We start from the raw sequence: 19,828 nt of genomic DNA on the forward strand, positions 1-19,828 counted from the left end.
CCCCTGCATCATGTCCCACTCCGAGAGCCCTGCTACTCTCTCCTTAGTTCATCCCTTGCCCTGACCTGTTGCTCTACTTCTCCCAGCACTTTTGCTGACTCTCCACATCTCAAGGTGGGGACACATTCTCTGACTGCAGCAGACAGTGGCCAAGCCCTGGACTTAGGGGAACACCAGCTACCCACCAAACCCCTCACCCGTACACAGGATCAGTCCCACATCCATAAAGCTGTGATCTGTTTGTGAACAGAAAGGTGACATTTTGCAGGTTATTCTTTGGTCGGCTTTATACCTGGTTTACTTGGGCATCTCAAACACAGAAGCAACACAGCATTGTCAAAGTTACAAAATTACATTTTTATTAACCTACTCTATCGCAAAGCATGGATTTTCTTGTCAAATAATGCAAGAAGCAAGAGAAAACTGTAGTTTTATCCATGTGGATCCTACAAATCCACATAGGTTCTCCGTGCTATCAAGCATGTGAATTCTTAGAAATGCAGCTGCTGGTAGCTGAGCTTGAATACAGTCATTCTAAAAGAAGCTAGAAATAAATAAAATACTTACATTTCAAGTACAAAACCTTGCAGTTGAATTCAGTATGAGGAAATCAGTTTATACCTTTTCATGTTACCAACTACTGTACAGGTACTTGGGCTGGCACAGTCTGCAGATGCAGAACAGAAGAATGGTTTATGTACATGACCCAATCGAATTATCTGTTTAGTCTTCCCTTTAGGCTAGCATGTGAAGCTGTTTAATGCCAGGCAGAAAGAAGATTTTAATGGATGCATTTAATAAGATGGGAAACTACTGTCACTACTTGCTCTCAATTTTTGCTTTATGTCTTTTCTTCTGGTAAGAAAAAAAAAAAAGTGCACCTTAATTATGTCTCAAAAATAATGACACCTACCAGCTTTGAATTCACTTAGTAGCAAGTAGGTGTTACTTTCAAATTATATTTGATTAGATGTGAGCAAATTTACCGAGAGTCCTATACTGGTCTAGTATGTAGGAGAACGTTGACCTCTCATGGGGATTCTGCCTTGGGTGGTTCGTCGGCTTGCCGGCTGCCTTCGGTACGCAGGGCTCTCCCCTGGTTGAACCAGTATGGACTGCTGGCCCATGTTCCTCTGAGACTGGAAGATGCTTTGCTCCGCTGTGCTCCTCTCTGAACATGTGAAAGTCAACCCAATGCCGATGTTGCTCTTCATGGTTCTGGAGGTGCCATCAGAAGTGCCATCAAAACACCTGCCCAGGGCGATTTCCTTGGCAATCCTTGGGTCTTGGTCTGTGACAGTGTAGATGCCATAGTTGTGCCCAAGTGGGTCCAGAGGAGCCAGCATTGTGTACTCACTGGAGTCGTTGTTTGTGGCCATGGGGAGGTGGTTCACCAAGTACTCGTGCAGCATGCTGTTGACGCTCTCTCGGCGGCAGCTGCCTTGTGGGACAACTTTAACGAGTGTGCGGTCCACACGGTCTTGATCAAAGAGCATGCCACTGCACTTGAACTCCAGGCAGGCTGCTGACACATCTGGCTGCCCAGGATCCCGAATGCTGCGGACGTCCCTGATGCCATATAGCTTACCAATGGTACGTGGGTGTGTCCCACCCATGTTACGAGACCTTATATTTACCTCTTGGGGTCCATTTATTTTTACTTTAATGTAGCAGGCCCTAAATTCCATGGGCTTGGGCCACCATGCCAGGTAGTCATCAGTCCAGCTCATGAGGTCATCTTCACTGAAGGGAACAGTGTTGTAGTCATACCGGTCTCCCTCTATCCTGTAAAACCTGAAGTGAGCAGCACTGTGTGGGGCTTCCTCACATTCGCTTATGTTTTCATATGCATAAATTGGGCCATTATTCTCCTCTGGGGAATTAGGGCTTGGTTTGGCCATGTTAATGCTGAATGCCGTTTTCTTAGTGCTGGAGTCCTCGTGGTCTGTCCTCTTGTAGTTGAGCTTGTTGAGATATGGCTGTGGGACCCCAACAGCGTTAGGGTTGAGTTTGGGAGCAGAGGGTACAGCTTCAAGCTCTTCGCCCCCCATGCTTGCCAAGATATAAGCTGTGTAGGCCTCAGGGTTTTGTTCGTCACAGAAAGCGGGCACACAGGCGCCATTAGGACCAGTGACCACACTGTCAAAACGGCCCCATGCTCTGGGGTTGGAGGAGAACCCTGGTTCTGGTTCCATGTTTATAATAGAAATCACAACCCCTTGGATCTGCTCGCTTTGCAGAAATCTTTCACTTCTGTATGCTCGGATTTTAATGTAGCACCGTCTGCTCTCTGGGACGTCCAGGTTAAAAAGCCGCCTTTCTTTGATCTCCATGTTCCCAACCAAAAATGTTCTCTGCTCCCTTTTGCGTCGTCTGCTTTTCTCAAAGTTGAAGTCCCCTTCTTCCTCCCATAATCCTGTCTCTGGGTTCAGTGACCAAAGTTTCATCTCTTGCAGGTGCTCGGGCATCTTGACTTGAGCAGCATCCAAATGAACCTTCACCTCCTCTGCATTAAGAGACTCGGTTCCCTGTTCATCAGTGAAGTCCACGGAAAACATGCCATACGTGCGGAGTGGGAATACATCTCCTTCATCATCTACAAAGTTCAGGTCACTTTGTGTCACAGCAGCTGTTGAGATGTTTCTTGGGTCCAGAAATGTCACACTGGCTTTCACTTTGCCTCTGTAGGCTTCTCCATTTTTCCTATAAAATGCATTGGGAGGGATTTCTAATTCAGCGATTGGATCATCTTCCATTTCTCCCAAGGAAATCATGTTGGTTTCTGTGGATTCCAGTGTAATAGGGGCTTTCTTTCTTAGTAGCTTGATATCGTGAAACACAGCACCTCCATTTTCCTTGAAGGGTAGAACTTTTGTTGTGTTCACAAACTTCTGCAGACGATCAACGAAAGTTAGAACCAGTCTTTCTGTGTCTGCTGGGACCTGGATGGAGAAGGTTCCCTTGTAGCCAGTCATGCTCACTCTCTTGTTCCCCATGTAGATGTGGCCAAACCTTAGCGGCTCACCATTATCTGCAGCTGTGGCTCTGCCTCGAACTGTTATTTTGGTCTCGGTGCATTTTTTGCAGCCACATTCTACGACTACTTTAGTGGGGAGCGTGTACCCATTGCAGGAGATGTCTCTGTTTACCATCTTGGACACCCCACAGCAGTAGGCAACGTTGTCCTTACACCGGAGTCCTTTATCCACCTTCCCAGTGCAGGTCTTTGCTGGGCACTTCCCCACATCATAGTAGAAGGAGTTAGTTTCTTTTTGGAAGCAGTCATGCGGAAGCTGGATGAGGTGGCTTTGGGGTTGGGAGTTACAGGCTGCCTCTTGTCTTCCTGTTGAATAGAAATTCTTAATGAGCAGCATGAAATAATTGTACAACCACTATGTGGTCTGAAAACCTCAGAGCTAAACATTACTACCAATAACAGTGAGGGTTTTGCAGCAATAAAAACAGATGTTTTGCAGGATTTTGGTTAGCTGATTTCATCTGGCCTCCATTTTGGTGAAGCAGGTGCTCAGCTTTAACTTTACAGCAGTGCTGTTTGTGGGAGCATCTCGGCTCCTGCTTACCCACCACTACCAACCAACCTACCCTCAGCCAGATGTGCTGCAGCTGCCTGACTTTTTGTCTATGGACAGACAAAACCAGGTCCCAGGATGTAAAACCAAAACCAAAACCACAGAAATATTTGCATGTCAGGCACTACAGTGAGAAATCTGCTGAAACCAGCAGAGTGAGCTTGGCAGGTCACCTGCAACCCAGAGCTCCTGTTTGTAGAGAGCATCTGGTTCATAACCAGCACACACAAGCTTATCTGCTAACAGATGCATGAAATAAACCCCAAAATTTTCCCTGTGACTTTTCTTTCCCACATCTACCACAGTTTCTGGTTTCTGCACTCCACCACCTCCCGAGCTGCTTGGAAAGCATCGTGCACATTTTCTCTTACCTATTACAGCAAGCTTGGCAGACTGGGACTTCGCCGAGCCCCCAGCACTGCTGGCCTTGCAGAAATACTCTCCAGACTGGTCTCTGTTCAGGTTCTTCAGAATCAGGTTGTTTTTATATTTGTATAAGGAGGGATCCAGCAGTGAGCCATTGTGGTACCTGCCAGGAACAGACAGGAAGTTAAGGGGACAGAGACTGACCATCTGGCCAAAGCAGAGTGTTGGCAGGATAGTGATGGCCTAATCCTGCATCCTGCCATGTGGATTGTGCCAGACCTCTTGCCTCAGTTTCCCCATTTGTAGTCTGGCTAGGTAGCACCACCTAAAAGTTATTTCCCTTCCCTTGGCAGTACTGAGATGTGGCTGCTGGGTGGCTGGCAGTCAGGCAGAGCTGCTAATGTTTCTCACTCTCTTATTTGTGTTTTTTTCCAGTAAGTCCCTCTGCAGATGACATTACTGCACCTGTGAGAAACGCCAGCTCCACACATCTCAAGGAAACCGTCATTTCCAGCACTCAGTTCTTCGAGTATTTAGCTGTTTAATAGCTTAAAAAAAACCTTTATGGAGATGGCAAGGAGATAAAAATGGAATCAGACCTGTGCCTGATCAAACTTTAGTTCCTTACCAGAGATAGCGGTCAGGAGCTGGGTTCCCAACGGCATCGCAGCAGAGAGACACGCTCTGTCCCACTCTCCTGGCTTTGTCCTCAGGGCTCCTGAAAACGTAGGGTTTGCCTGCGGGAAGACGAAAAGGCCATCTCGTTACTCTTCTCCTAAAATCAGAGTATATTTCTGATTATTGCATAAAGCCTCCCACATTCCCACCCCTTCCACCCCCCCATCCCCCACCTCTTTGGGGCTACCTGATCGTTGCAGTTGCACTTGGATTGCCAGGTTTCTTCTGTTGCTCACTGGCACAGTGACAGTCGCTGTTGCATATTTGGCTTTCTTTATTTTAAGGCTGGTTTTGCCATCAGGACAAACCCCTGGGATCCTAAACATGCCCCTGTTGTCAGCTGTTGTCAACAGCTTGAGTTTCGTGGCTTGCAGGTAGACCCGGGCATCGGCAGCGGGTGACCCGTCCTCTAGAGAGACTTTCCCATGCAGGATTGCATCCTCACACATGCAAGCATCGCAGTCGGCGTTGATGCGGCCCATGGGGCAGGTGATATTGCAGGCTGGAGGAGAGGCAGGCAAGTCAGAAAGCAGCCCCAAGTCCCCATACCGCTCACGGCACTGTCTTGAGTCTGCTTTTAATTTAGGTGCAATAAGGCAGATACTGCATAAGGAATAAATTGTACCCAAAATGTATTTTTACTGATTATCAACAGCTGTGCATTAGAAACACAGGAACGATGTCATTTTGAACCTGACAATTAGTAGAAAGCAGTCATGTGGATATAATTACAGCTAGGAACTGTTATTCACTTTCCCCAAAGGGCTGAATTTCAGGGAAATTTTAATACAGATCAGCACATGAGCTCTTAGCTCAAACCTGGCAAAATTACAAATCCAAATGCCTTAAACTTGGTAGGTTTCTGCTACCAACTCATGTCCGAAAGTCATGATTTGTCTCTCTTAAAAGCTGTCTCAATGTCTCCCCTTATTTGATGGTATCCTGACTCAAGCAGGGTGTAAATTAATTGCCAAATGAGCATTACCTGATGGGTTTAATGAATGGTCTCCCAAACAGTGATTCTCAAACAGTTTCATTACCTACAACATTTAATCCTAAATAATAAACCTTGTCTTCCCAAGGCTAGAGCTCAGGTCATTCCTTTTACAATTGCTGAGCATCCCTGTACAGCAGCTACCTGATAATTTTTTTTCTAGCTGGAAATAAATGGATGAAATTAGGGAAAACTTGAAACCACTTTCCTGGAGAAAACATAGGCTATTTTCATAATGCTTTGTTTAAAACTGGATTAACAGAATAATATAATTACAATATAATGTACAATTACATTATATTACAATATAATTATAATTGCTATTTGGCTACAAACTCCCCATGCTCTGTTCCTTTAGTGCTCTCCAGCCCTGCTTGGGAAGGCACCAGCATCACAAAATTCTGGCAAAGGAGAGAAAGATGGTAAAATGACAGTGAAGGGAGTACAATGCCTACACAGTGGCGAGATCAAGACATCATCCTGTGCCCAAAAGTGAAGTTATAGGAGCACCTGAGCAAACATGTCCAATGCAGAGCCGCCCTTCCTCAGTTGCTTCATTACAGTGCACACCCCAGAGGCGCTCGGCTAGGCAGGATCTGGTACGCTTCTGCACACCGGTTTGGCCACACTTTCCTGAGCACTCACTCCATTTCGACCATGGAGACAAAAAGCGTTTTGAATCTTGCACCAGCGGACCTTGAATAACATCAGCGGTGTGTTACTGAGACGCACATTCCACGTATGGCTGCCCAAAAACAGGCAGCTGGTTTCTTAGCAGCTTCTATATAGCAGCGTCTATACAGCTCAAACTATGCGTTTAGATATTACACACCACATAGATTAAATAAATGCAAAGCATGTTCAGGGAGCTGGGAAAGAAAGCACAAGAAGGCGCCTGAATGCTCCTGACTTAATTCCCTGCAGGCTACCGAAGTCAGGATGATTAAGATAAACTCGACGGGAGCAAAGTGCAAGCAGCTCATGCTTAGTGTTGGGTAACTTTGGCTTAAAGGAAATCAAACACACATTGTCATTTAAATGCTGTCTGAGGGGAAACACTTGCCTGCATTTCAAATATGGTTAGATAAAAAAAGAAGAAAGTAAAATTGTTGGTATGGTCACGTTGAATGCCTTTAGCCATACTTCAACGTATGTTCTCTATAGGGGAAGCATGTGTCCTATTGCAAGCACTGGTTTTACAGAAGCCTAAGATGCTACTGAGCAAGCTGAGGGTATTCAGGGCCAGCTGATTTGTAACACGCAGGGAGGGTTTATTGGGAGTTTAATATGTGGTTAGTTTTGCAAAGGAATTTCTTTAACTGTGCTACTAGATGGTTTGGGTTTATTTTTAAATGACAATGTTCTAATAATATTTATGAGGATGGGCTTGTGACTAAAGTTTCTAAAAATGGAAATGTGTGCTGTGTCATCTCTCACTCCTACGTTTCCACCTGATTTGTAATAAACTAGGTTCTCCTAGGAAGGGAGATGGCTGGACTATCTGAATAGTGATGGGCATAAATGAACCCCTGGCGTACAAAAGCAGGTGGCTGGAAAAGGCCATTTAAGTGGGAGCAGCCACAGAAACATCATGTCTGGTTTGGAGTGAGCACTTGGCTTAGACGGGCAAGTTTTTAATCTGCTGGTATGTTGGCATCTCCTATTCAGTATCCTGAGTGGTGCATCCGTAGACCTTATTTAGCAATTTGGGGGACGTAGGTGGAGATGGGTTGGTGATGCTCTCCCTTCCCAGTCAACACACGGATAAATGCCCATCTACCTGAGACAAGCAAATATTCAACATGCAACAGATTGAAGTAAAGTCTCAGTAAGTTTCTAGCTTATTTGGGATTGGCTCTTTTAATCTGCAGGGATGGTGGTGATGAGAAGAGAGGAGGGGAGTCCTGTGGAGGAAAATGGCCCTATATGGCTCTGGGTAGCACCTTGACAGCAGAAAAAAGCAGAAAGTGGAGGACAGAGGAGAAGCCAAGGAGCTTGAGGTCTGGGAGGGAAGTGAAGGCGGATGGGGCTACGCCGTGGCATGACGGGCAGGAACGTACTGCGTCTGGTGTAGATAAAGGTTGGGTCTCCCCTGCGAGAGTTGCTCCTTGTACCTGCGGGCAGAGGATGTGTGGGATGATTCAGACAAGGTTTGCCTGTTCCCTGGCTGAGCACTAGTCCCTCCCAACAGCTTGGTTGCACTGAGCCCAGCTGCTCAACCCAATCACATCTCGCATACCCTCTTCTAGAGGTAAAAAACAAGTTTACACCTCACTGCTGCCTAGGGTAAATGCTTTGGTTTCCATTTGCATTGGTCAAAATCTCAAGGTTTTGCTTAATTTCTTTCTAGAGGAGCAGGAGTCACCCCTGTTCTGTGAGCCCCAGCCTCAATATCACTGCCTTGTGCCATCCACTTTGAGGGTAAAACAAGTTTCCTGGTAGTTTTACTAAAAATACCTTTCAGCAGGTGGAGAGAAGAGGTGCAAACCCTTTCTCTGAATGCTCCCATTTTCAGTGCTCTGGTTTTCCCCGCTGGCTAAGATTGCTTCTGGGAGAGGAATGGGAGGCTGGGGAAGTGCTCTAATCCCTCAGCTATGGCATCAGCACATCCAGCCCTTTCAGTGCTTGCTGGAATTTAAACCCAAAGCCCTAGGCAGGAAAGCTTGAGGTATCTCCTGGGGCTTAAGAAGCAGAGAGGGCTCTGTGGGTAATTAAAGCCCCATGGGCTTTAATCCTAAATCTATGGTGTCTCAAGGGTGTCAGGACAGACTAGACAGTGGAAAGGCAGGCCAGAGTATGTGCTTGCCCATCTGAGGGTTCTCCTCACCCTCTCAACGCGGCGAGGGGCCGCGCGTGCCTCCTGCAGGAGTGGAGGCTGTGGTCATACACTTGACCTTCACTTTTCCAGGAGAGAAGCCAACTGTGTGTGTCAGTGATAGACAAAACCCTATAGAAGGTCACAGATGATTAACATTTATTCCATTGCCTAAATGTCCTCATCTACTCAAATAATTTTGTTCAGTTGTAAGTTAAGGTGGAAAAAAAATAACACACATGCGAACACCCCGTGTCGTGGCGAGGGATAGCTGCTTGAGCTGGGAAATAACTTACTTTCCAAACTGAGCATTACCAGTGGGCTGAAGGTTTTCTGTCCTATCTGGATCCTGCCAAGGGCTGGTTGCAGAAGCCTTTGACCTAAGGGTCAAGAAATGAGAGATTAATAGATTAATTAGATTAATAATAAATGAATCAGATTCAAGGGATCAGACATCCTTAGGCTCAGTTTTCCAGATTTCCCTTTGGGTTGTGGTTAGTTGGAACTGCTTAATAGAGCTCCAGTGGGATGCAGTGCAGCACGTGCAGGAGTTGCCAAGTGAAGGCAGTAATGGACATGTCCCACAGCATCACTGCAGCCCAGCTATGATGCACATTTGTGATTTCCCTTAGAGCCCAAGAAAAAATTCTTTGTGCTTTCTGTGTTGGAACAGCTCAGATCAAATTTTTTTTTATAGCTGCAGATGTAAACTATATCCTGCCTCTCCATGCATGGGGAGAAATGAACCCAAGGTGGATGAGGTTGGAACTAATGAGGACAGTTGTTGCTATGGGACATGGACGGGTTTGTGCACTTATTGGCTGCCCATGGGCTGGTGGTCATGGGTAGTTCCCAAGGTGCTATCTGGAACAGTTGTGTTTACGTGGGGAGCTAAGCCCAAAGCTGCCTAGCACCAGCTCTTGCCTATGCCCAACTCCGAGGGCCTCAGCAGTTCTCCTAGGTGTCTCCCCAGGGACAAACTGACCCTCCCTGGCTGTATGACCAGAACCCTCCAGGGCAAAAACCCTCTATAGCCTCAGAAAAAACTCCAAAGAGCCTGCAAACACATTTTTGCTGAGATCTGCCAGCGCAGAGGGGCAGGTTGCTTATTGCTCAGCACTTCAGTATGTGCGACCTGTCAGAGCCAGCAGTGGACAGATCCTGCTGCTCCCAAGCATCTTCTCCTAGAGAAGAGCCATGTTGTTGCTTCCGGCGGGCTTGGCTTGGAGGCTGGGGTTGATGTGTGTGCAGGCAATGGATAAGGCACCAGCCAAGGTGGGGCTGCTCGGAGCACAGCGGAGCCAGGATAGGAGCCAGGGTGTAGGCTGGACACCACAGGGCATCAGGGGCAGCAGGCAGGGATGGTCTCAGCAGTCCCAATGGGCAGAGAAGCTCATCTCTGGTCAGCCAGAGGCTGTCTGACTCACAGATGAACTTTGCCTGTGCTCTGGGGGCTGGACAGGCGCCAGCCCTCATCTGGAAGTTGTCTGGCTGGGCAAATGCTGTGTTGACCCAGAGCAGTGCCTGGCATTGATGTCAAGCCTGTGTCTGCTGGCTCAGCGGCCGCCAGCATACGTGCCTTTGTGTTGGCGTTCCTGTGGGCAGGTTACAGCACAGTGACGGGAATAGAAACATTTAACCTTCACCTAAAACAGACGTGGCTCCCAGGAGGAGAAGGGGGATCCATCCTTTTGTGCTGATCATCTTTGTTTCCAAAGGTGTCCAGGGGCTTCTTGGAGTATCCACAGCAGTCTCTTGCCTTCCCTAGACCTGTGGAGGCAAGCCCGACCATGTCAAAGCTCACCTGGGGTCCTGTCAACTGCAGGGAGCCTCTCTCAGGAAGAACAAGTCCAAAACATACTGAAAGGCTGCTTATACCCTCTGCCCACCCCCAACAGCTCCCCACTAACCTCCCAAAGTGGGGAGCATCAGGGGCTCTGCATCTGCCCTCGCATCCCCTCTGCTTCTCACCAGCACATCTGAGCCCAAATCTCTTCTGCAGAGTGCTGCTTTGTAATAACATCTCCTTAAAGTGCCTTTTAACAGCTTAAATACTTCTGCAGGGGTGCTCTCGCAGCCCACACAGCTCCACAGGCCCCCTGGCACCCCACTCTGTCCCCCACATGAGCAGGGACCTCTCTGTGTCTCCATCCCTCTGCCTGCAAACTGAGCTTAGTGTGCGTATAGCACCTTATCCCAGTACATCCCAGTAGCATGGGTAAGGGGAAGGCTCCTGAGTGCCTCTGAAAGTGGAAAAGTCCATGCACAAGCCAAACCTTCGCTGCAAATGTGAGCAAGAAGCCAAATATTTTCCTTTTTCTGCATGCAAAGATGAGAGACTGAGGCTTTGTGTTGCTCTTCCCCGACTCAGTGACTTCAGATCTCATTTTAAGTGAGTCCGTTAACGTTGTGGCATCTAACATTTCTGAAGGTACACAAGGAACTGGCTGGAATTCCGGGTGCTTTATTTTGTGTACCTCAAATTAATGAATTGGGGATGGGGAGAATGTTGTCTTAACCTTTCAGTGCCTCAGTTTACCCATAAAATGAGGCTAACAAAGAGCAGCCAACAGTGGGAACACCCTGTTATTTGTAAGTGGTATTAACCATCCCTTCTGAGACCGGGGAATGTGGGACTAGGAAATACTTTGATTATGGCCCAGCAAATCCCAGTCAAGCAAAAATAACAAGCAACACATGAGCAGTGTTTTGTGGGCTTACGGCAGGGTCGTGAACTCGCAGCCAGACAATAACCAGGAAAAATTAATCCAGGCTGAAAGGCTGTTTCCCTCTTGGCAGCTATTTTAGGAGCTGGCTGCGACTTGTTCGGTGCTGGGTTTGGGGTGGGATATGTCCCTCTGTCCCCAGGAAAATGCAGTGCTGGGGGGGCTCAAGTGGCTGGATCCTGGCAGCAGGGAGGGTTCGGTATCGCCTGCATCCCCTCTCTTACAGGGGGAGCCGGTGTGGGACAGAGCCACGGGAGATCCAGCAGCCCTGCATGAGAAAAGCATCACTATCCCCTGCTGTAAGCCCTTGCTCCAGCATTCCAGTAATCCTGTCCTAAACCCCTTAGATTGGATGAAGATGGGGGGAAGCAGGACACAGAGAACCGCATTCCCACTGATGTTTTCCAGCCCACAGTCTCTGTGCCTTCATCTGCCCATCAATTAATTTCCACCTCACCCTCAATCATGGCCACTCTTAATTATGCTGCCTTAATAACACAGCAGAATTATATAACTGCAAGCTGTGACCAAGGGGAAAAACTTAGCAGGGTTGGTTTTTTTTTCCTCTTCCCCACAAAAACCATAAAACCCCCAATTAAGGAGAGTCTTGTCCTCTCACCGCGGAGCCACCAGCCGAGCTGTGGTCCAGGGGCAAGATGAGGGCTTGTCAGCTGCGGGTTAAGGGAGTTGCAGCCAGTTGGGAAGAAGAGAGAGAGTTGCAGCTTACCGAAACCTCCCCTGCACTGCTGTCGAGCTGGGCTGCGCGCGAGCCTCCCCACAGCTGAGGCGGTGAGGTCGCTTATATAGCTCGGCGTGTAGCTTAGGGGATGGCAGCGAGCCACCGGCTGCCGAGCAAAAACAGATCAGACAAGTGAGGAAACCACAGGCTGAATAATCCCTTAACAAGGTGATGGTAAACACAAACTCTCAGCGAAACAGCAGCCACTGGGTCTGGCAATGATGCCATGGCATGGCAGGGTGCTGCCAGTGGCAGGGCAGGGCATGGTGTGGGTACCACATCCCTGTGTGGGCACTGCATCCCAGCACAGCGCTGTTAGAGATTTGTCCTGGGTCTGGATTGGAAATAGATGCTGCTAAGCATTGAAGATGGAGCTGCAGCATTCAAGAACACAGTGCATTGAGTTCTGGGAATGCATTTTTGGCTCCCACCTGGTTTGGGACAAGTGCGGTGCCCATCCAGCATTGCCCATGGTGTTCTCAAGTTTCCCAGGTGTGGGACCGGTCTCAGCTGAGCACTGACGCCCATGCTGCCTGTGCCATCCACTCACCTCTGCCATAGTGCTGGCTCTGGCAGAGGTCAAGTGAGGATGCTGTGGGGATGTGAGGACAAAGCTGGTTGCATGGTTTCAGCACCCAGGGTAGCACAGACCTGCAGAGGCAGGGCACATCTTGCAAATAAATATGACTACCTCTTGCTTGAGCCACGGGAGATTCAGCAAAGGCCCCTAACAAGAGCTCCCAGGCTGGCTTCAGTCCCCCTCAGGTCCTTTTACCTTCTGCAGCCACAATTTTCCTGCGTAACTCATAGCAGTTTGTCCTGGCTTAGGGCTCCTGGGTGTTGCATGTAGTGTGCAGCCTTGTACCGGTGAGTTCTACCCAGGTATGAAGCCCCTGCACCCTGGGGCTGTGCTGCTGCAATAGCATGTGCAACACACAGCGGGAGCTACCCTAGAGGGGTGGGGATGGTTGTTGGAGCAGCCAGCAGCAAGCGGGACGTGCCAGTGGTGTCTTGGGCTGCCTGTCACTAATCCTGATTGGCTCCACTGCCAGAGGGAGAGGTAGAAGAGGAACCTTGTTCAAAGTGTCACATTAAAAATAATTGGTGTTGGCCTGCACCAACTCCTGTTTATGTTTACAGGGGAAAAGGCAAAACCACATGAAATGTGCCAAAACATGGTAGAATATTTGTCCGGTGGGCAAGTAGCGACTGGCACAGCAACACCTCAGACCTGTGAGATAAACAAGGAGCTCAGCCACATTTCACCACCGTGATGAGGATGAGATGTGGGGAAGGTGCTGAGACCAAGAGCAAGGACTTCATCTTCCCTGCATGACGCCTCCCTTCCACCATAGCCTGGCCGTCCCTGGTACAGCACCAATGGCTCAGCAAGTGGCTCTGGTCTTGCCAGCTGCTTGGCACATGCTGGCACTGTTTTCCATGGGTGATGTTGCAGGGTAAAGAAATGTGCTCTGCTGAAAAGGCAAAAGATGTTACACTTTGTTATGGAAACCAGGCATTAGCTCTAGACCATTTCAGCCACAGACATTTCTGCTTGGGATTTTGCAGCCTCCTTAGCTTAGCTCCTTAGTGTCTCTTCTCCAGCATGGCTCCTGTGATGCCAGCTCAGGAGACACGTGTGCAGCCTCGGGAGCAGGTCTGGGATATGTGAGTTTATGCAAAAAACAGGTCTCTAGAAGAGTCTGGTTGCACAATCTCTCTTGGCTTTGCCATCCCTTGCATGCAGCTCCGGCATGTGGCTGATGTTGGATGGAGCAGCATGAGCAGAGCACCAGATATTTCCAGTGTTGAGCACCACTGGCTGTGCTGTGGCTCCAGGAGATGCTCAGCTGCTTTCTGTCCGCCTGGGGTGGAAGATGCCCCAGCCCATGGGGCAGAGGGGACAAGGACGGTGTTCCCCCATACCCAGATGCAGCTGCGCTGTTGCTCTGCAGGGCTGTGGCACCCTTGGTTTGTGGGGAAGGATGCAATCCAGACCAAACTGCTCTTATCTTTCTGTCTGTGGATTCAGCCATCCAAAGCTAGTGTTTCCCAATGAAACCACCAGTGCAGCAAAGCCATGGCCCCACAGATGCATTCCCTTCCTGGATAAACCCCCGGGGGCTCTGCCCAGCTCTCAGGGTTTTTTTCTATGGTTTCATCATTGATATGTGATTACCAGGCCGTAATATATTTATATGAATGCTGCAATGCCTAATGTTCTTCCCCAGCCAGTGCCAGGGATGGGGCAGTGGAAGAGGACTGTGACAATTGACGGTGCCACAGCACCACCCTCTCCACACACCTCCCTGGCTGTCCCCATTGCTCTTCTCGTGTCCCTCTAATAAATCCAAGGGGCAACAGGCTACTGATGCTCATCCTGGCTGTTTGCACCTCCCATCCTTTCTGATACAGCACCAGAATTGTGACTGTCAGCAAAAGCTGACTACACTGCACCAGCAGGGCAATGTGGGTGGTGGGTCTGCTCTCAAGGCTGTCAGGGGTGGGGTTTACAGGCTGTGGGGTCTGTGAAATGCTCTGTGGGCTCCATTAAATCCCCTATGGGTTTCATGAAATACTCTCTGCGGCTGGTGCCATGTTCAGTTCCTCACCAGCTGCCCCAGTCCTCCCTCCCTGCATGCTCCTCGCTTCACCAAAGGCAGCTGACATTTATTTTCCCCTGCTGCATGTTTCTAGGCTCACTCCTGTTTACGAAGATGGGAGTTAAAATAACTGATTGATGACTTTGTTCCATCCCAAACACTTTGGGGAAGTTTGCGTGGTTTAGGAGGGTGAGCTGGGAGCTGGGATTTCATTAAGTGCTTGGCTCCTGGCACTTCTCCAGTCATGCTCCAGGGGTGGCTAATATTGTTTTTTAAATCCTGTTTTGCTATCCCAGGAGCCGGAGTGACGATTTCCATGGTTTGTAAGAGAGCTTGGAGATGTGGCAGGTCCCCATGGTTCACTCTGAGCCCTGAACCACCAGCAGATCTCGCAGCCACTGCAATATTGTTTCACTTAAGCCCACTTCCACCGCTTCATCAGCACAAAATCACACTCCAGCTGCCTAAAAGTTTTGGAAAAGAGCCCAAAAAATGAGCTACTGGAGTTTGTTTTTATTGTGTGGATGAGGATTTACAGGCTGTGGCTGGGAGAAAAGGAGCAAGCAGACCTTTCTCCCCTGAAGGATTTACCTAGGTGCTGAAGCCTTGACTGTGGCTGAGTGGTGCTGGGCTCCACGTACATCTTTTATGAAACAGATGCAAAAAGCACCACAGAGGGTGGACACCAGAAGTCAGGGAAAGCCTGATTATAGCTCTGGAAGTCAGGAAGGCTTTTTCTGGAATGGTGAAAGAGCCTCGAGCTGGGGCAGAGCAAGCAGCTGCAGCCACGCTGCTCATGGGGTCTGGCCACGGGGATGAGCCCTCGAATGGATGCTGGCACCAGCACAACACGACTGGCCCCTCCTGCACATAAAATTCGGGGTGTCCCCTGCTCTACGATCACATCTGTCAAGGAAAAGGGTTATTCCTGGTGCTTTTACATGACATGGGTATTACATGAGTGCCTACAGACTGTTGTTACCTGCATCCCTGCTGCATGCATACAGCCCCACGCCCAGACCCATGTCGCCTGGGAGGGATTTGCTGATCACAGGGATATCCTGGACCCTCAAAGGGTCCCACTGGGGTTTCCCTCCTGGATGCCATGTCCATCCTTGCTGTCTCTCTTTCTGAATTACAACTCAGAAGAACCAAAATGGGAGATGCTTTGAGGGTGCGAGAAGTGTCTCAATAGCAAATCCCCTTTTAATTACATTGCTGAGGTGGGGAAATTTAGGTAAGTATTCTAGCTTGTTTAGAAACTCTCTATGAGATGGAGAAGGCTGTTATTTTTGAGCCCTCCATGGGTAATGCACATCCCAGCATCTCCCCGCACTGTGCCTGGAGCATTAACTCCTCGGGGACACTAGCAGGCCAGCATCACAGTGCCATGTGCTGGTACAACACCAGTATTTACTGGGAACAGATGCAGGCTAGCGGCACGGCTTGAGTTACTGCACAACGTTGGGTCAGTGATGGAAACATGGACACAGGATGCGAATGGGTGCAATGGGAAGGTGGCCAGTTCCAAGCCAAGGCAGCGCCTCAATGGGAACATTTTAAACCGCAGAGGAAGAGCAGGAGCAGAAGCCCAACCCACAGCACACTGGATGTTTGCTTTAGCTCAGGGTTTGGTGGACAGAGGCTATGCTGTGTCCAAGGACATGTTGCTTTGGGCAATTAATTGCTCCTGAAGAAATCCTCAATTTATTGCTCGTGTTTACTGGCACTGACTTTGAGCTTGGATGTACTGTGGACTGTGCACCCATCCTGGCAGGGAGGTCAACCCATGGGATGGTAGTCCTTGGTCTCATCTGTGCCTTTTCCTCCTCTATTTTCTTGCTGAAAACCAGGTCAAGGTGGGCAGGTTTGCAGCTGATTTACACCAACAAAGCACCAGCCAGTTTTTGCCCCAAACCAGCAAAATCCTGCATGATCCATGATTGTACAGGGGAGGGCTTGGGTCTCCTGGCACACTGTGCTTTGTCTCCTCCTGCTCTGCAGAGATCGCACCAACAGTGCACTAGAGAGGCATGGGCTGCATAAGGCAGACTGGAGGAGCTAGTGCTGGCAGCAAAACTGGAATATCAGGCTAAAAGGTGCCTTTTAGCGTGTGGATTGAGCCTCTACTCGGGATGGGCAGAAAATGTACAAGGTATGGAGCTAGGTGGGTGGTGAGGGCACCTCATTGGACCACAGAATCATAGAATTGCTAGATTCTGGGTTGGAAAGGGTTGGAAAGACCTTCGAGTTCATCAAGCCCAGCTGTACCTGTCCACTACTAAATAACTTTGAATTTATTTCAGAGCAACATGGAGCTGAGTCCAGGCTGGGGTAATCAGGGCAGATTTACCTCCAAGTTTCAGCTCTGAAAGTGTTTGGCAGCATCGTTGCTGGCAAAAGAGGGCATGGAAACACCTCCCCTTCCCAGTGTCTGTGGTCATGGGGACGACTGGAGCTGTCAAATATCTCACAACATCCTGCATCGTGCTGAGGGCGTGCTTGGAAAAGCTGGTCTCTGCCACGCTAATTCTGGCACTGCTGGGATTCCCCTCAGGGCAGTTGTGGCCATATCAGCTTTCACTGAAGGGTAGATGTGTGTTTGTCAGTAGTGCAAGCAGAGGAGTTTGGTGGGGACCGAACATGGGTGGAGGGAAGAGCTGGCAGCCCTCTGGTGCGAGAAGGTTGGCCCGGCTGAGATGAAAACCACTGGGAGCAGGTTGGGAAGGAGGCATGGGAGATAAGCCCTTCCCAAGAGAAACTCCATGCAAAGCTCCCAGTATTGGATCGAGCACCACCTTCCAGAAACACCTCCCTGAGAGGCCAAATCTAGCCCAGGGGTGATGTCAACACCGATGCTTATCCTGAAGAACACCAAGTGTCCCATGGTCCCAGGTCTCAGCCAGAACCAAGCTTCTTGTGGGAAAGTTAAAACAGGGTGGGGAAGTAAAAATTATTTTCCTCCAGCTTATTTAATTCAGCCTTAATGGCATCTCTCTCCACTGAGCCACCAATCCTTTCCTATAAGCAGTTGTGTCCCCACAGGAAGCTCCTTCAAGGGCATTTTTAAGCCTGGAAAACTGCTTAGAGATACCAAGTGAAGGGGAAAGAGGTGCTGGGGGAGGTTTTCCTTGCTTTTTACTCCTGCAAGCCTTGGGTAATGCTATTGAGGGTCTTGTGGGGCTTTCAGCTTTCCCCACATCTCACCTCTGCCCCAGTGAAACAGAAGACACCAACCCTTGAATCTGGCCCATAGTTGTGAAGGAGCATCCAAAGGGAGCACTGAAACATGGCCTTGGGGACACATAATCCAAATTGGAAGCATGGAGACAGAAGGATATTTGATGTTTGGAGCAACATGATGGGCAGGTCCCACAGGGAGTAAAAAAAGCTAAAGATAAAAGAGGGCACTAAAGGCAAAGACAAGGATAGCAACAAAAACCTATCCAAAAATAAGGGTAAAATTGTTCCCTTCCATGGGTTAGTCACAATAAAATCACTGGAATTTCATAATTTCTTCCAGTTCAAGAAATATACCTAGTTAGGGCAGCGAAACCTCACCTGGGTCAGTGTGTGCCGGAGCCAAAGGGGACCCATGGTTACTCCACTGACCATGTAGGGGATTTGCCTGGTGTATTGAGGACGGGATCATCGCAGGACTGGGGTGACAGGTGAGTCATTCCAAATAAATCCCTGCAACTGGGTTTTCCAGCCTGGGCAAGGAAGCAGAGCTGCGGTGGGAAAGATGGATGGAGCAGCAATGCACACACTGAGGTTTTACCACTTAGTGGTGAGTGGACAGGGCTCAGCACCGAAACCCACCATGTTTTCTGGTGTTTGACCTCAGGCTTTGGTCTAAGGGCAATAGATTCACCTTCTCTCTTGTCTGTTTTAGAGGTGGGGAAGGGGGATTTTCATCTGATTGAGATGTTCCAGTGAAAGACAAAGACCCTGAGAACTGCTGCTCCATGTGGGTTGCTGTAAATTTGGAGAACTTCTGAACATGGTGCTCTGGACATCTGGGTTCCCTTGCCAGCAGAATCCTTGTCCTTTACACCATCCAGGCTTGGATATCCAGAATGATGTTCTGGGCCCAGCAACACCAGGACCACCAGCCAGGGTATTAAAATATGGGAATTGCAGCAGGTTTGACCATAGACAGCATGTTTTTCTCAGCATCACTGTCTGATGGCATGATACGTCCCAGAGAAGAGCTGTTACTAGCAAGAGCTTTAGCGAGGCTCTGATATCTGAAGCCAAATCAGAAACAGCACTTTATTTCACCAAGAAACAGCCCAAAGACACAGTTTGCCAAGATACTGAGCCACTGGGCAGAAGAGTTCCCTCCCTTTATTTTAAACAAGGACTTTTAGGAGGGGGAAAGAATGACCCAGATTATCCCCAGGAGGGACAGCAATTATCATCCCTCTTGGCAGGCTTGGCAGAGCGGCCAGGGCCGGGTGAGCAGGCAGAATGAGCAGCTGGTTTAACCCCAGTGACCGCTGAGCTTCAGTCCTCTGCGTTTTGCTGCAAAGATTTTGTGGAATTTAGGGTGATGCCCCACAACGGCCAATGCCCAAGGTCTGTCTGTTGTGTAAAACCGCAGGTGGCACCGCGCCACATGCAGCCCTGATGCTGTTTTTTTAATGGCAGGAGCAAAAACTGGGAGCTTCACAACTGCTTGACTTGTAAACTTTGGGGAAGAAGAGAAGCCATTCCAGAGGTGAGCTCATTTCTAACCCCGGGAAATGACTTCATGGATGCTGGTATTTACTCACAAAAACATTGCATGTCAGATGTCCCTGACTAGACTTTCTGTTTCGAGTCCAGTATGAGACAAAAATTTCCTTGGACAAGCTGCTCCTGAGACAATTCAAGGCTTGGAGGAGCAGAAGAATATTGGAGCAAAAAAACCCTGAGCATAAAAAACTATGAAATCATGAGGTTTTTCTGAGGAAAAGGGAATTCTGGACAACTAGCCCAGCAGAAGCACCTGCCTGGGGTGAGGGTGATGGGGGTGAGGGTACAAGTGATGGGAACTGCTGTAGGGTGGCCCTGCTCGCTGACGAGCCCTCATTACTCCCCCATCACATCCAGCAGGAGTTTCTCTCAGCAGTGAAAACCAAAGTTTTTCTCTCTTTTGTGAAGCCAAGCCCCCAGCGGTGATTTATGAGGATAAACAGCAGCAGGCTCCCTGCCTGTGTTTGCACTGGGTTAGTGGAAATTACATCCCATGCCGCTTTCCTTGCTTGAGATCGTGATTTATAGGTGATGTCTGATGGAAAAACACAGTGCTTGCACTTCTGTTCAAGGTCTG

At 48.9% G+C, this 19,828-nt stretch overlaps 1 protein-coding gene across 1 annotated transcript; it reads right to left on the reverse strand.

Annotated features, from left to right (window-relative positions):
* Positions 1–333: 333 nt before the first annotated feature.
* Positions 334–12,045, reverse strand: CILP (cartilage intermediate layer protein). Its single transcript, XM_069866370.1, has 9 exons — positions 11,897–12,045; positions 10,090–10,213; positions 8,740–8,823; positions 7,689–7,742; positions 6,139–6,324; positions 4,822–5,136; positions 4,585–4,693; positions 3,962–4,119; positions 334–3,343 (listed from the first exon to the last, which is right to left on the reverse strand). Exons 2-9 carry the CDS (start codon positions 10,145–10,147, stop codon positions 1,005–1,007), a joined length of 3,303 nt encoding a protein of 1,100 aa, XP_069722471.1. The 5' UTR covers positions 10,148–10,213; positions 11,897–12,045; the 3' UTR covers positions 334–1,004.
* Between the last annotated feature and the right edge of the window lie 7,783 nt (positions 12,046–19,828).

This window comes from Phaenicophaeus curvirostris, chromosome 12 (assembly GCF_032191515.1).
Source record: "Phaenicophaeus curvirostris isolate KB17595 chromosome 12, BPBGC_Pcur_1.0, whole genome shotgun sequence".
Lineage (NCBI taxonomy): Eukaryota > Metazoa > Chordata > Aves > Cuculiformes > Cuculidae > Phaenicophaeus > Phaenicophaeus curvirostris.

What these genes read in the sequence shown, in the direction of transcription:
- CILP (XM_069866370.1), bottom strand. Translation starts at nt 10,147, where the DNA reads ATGATCAGCACAAAAGGATGGATCCCCCTTCTCCTCCTGGGAGCCACG. An exon ending in CTTTATCTACACCAGACGCA is followed by an intron (nt 6,325 to 7,688) that starts GTACGTTCCTGC and finishes ATGTTATTCAAG; the next exon opens with GTCCGCTGGTGCAAGATTCA. An exon ending in CATTGGACATGTTTGCTCAG is followed by an intron (nt 5,137 to 6,138) that starts GTGCTCCTATAA and finishes CCTCTCCTCCAG; the next exon opens with CCTGCAATATCACCTGCCCC.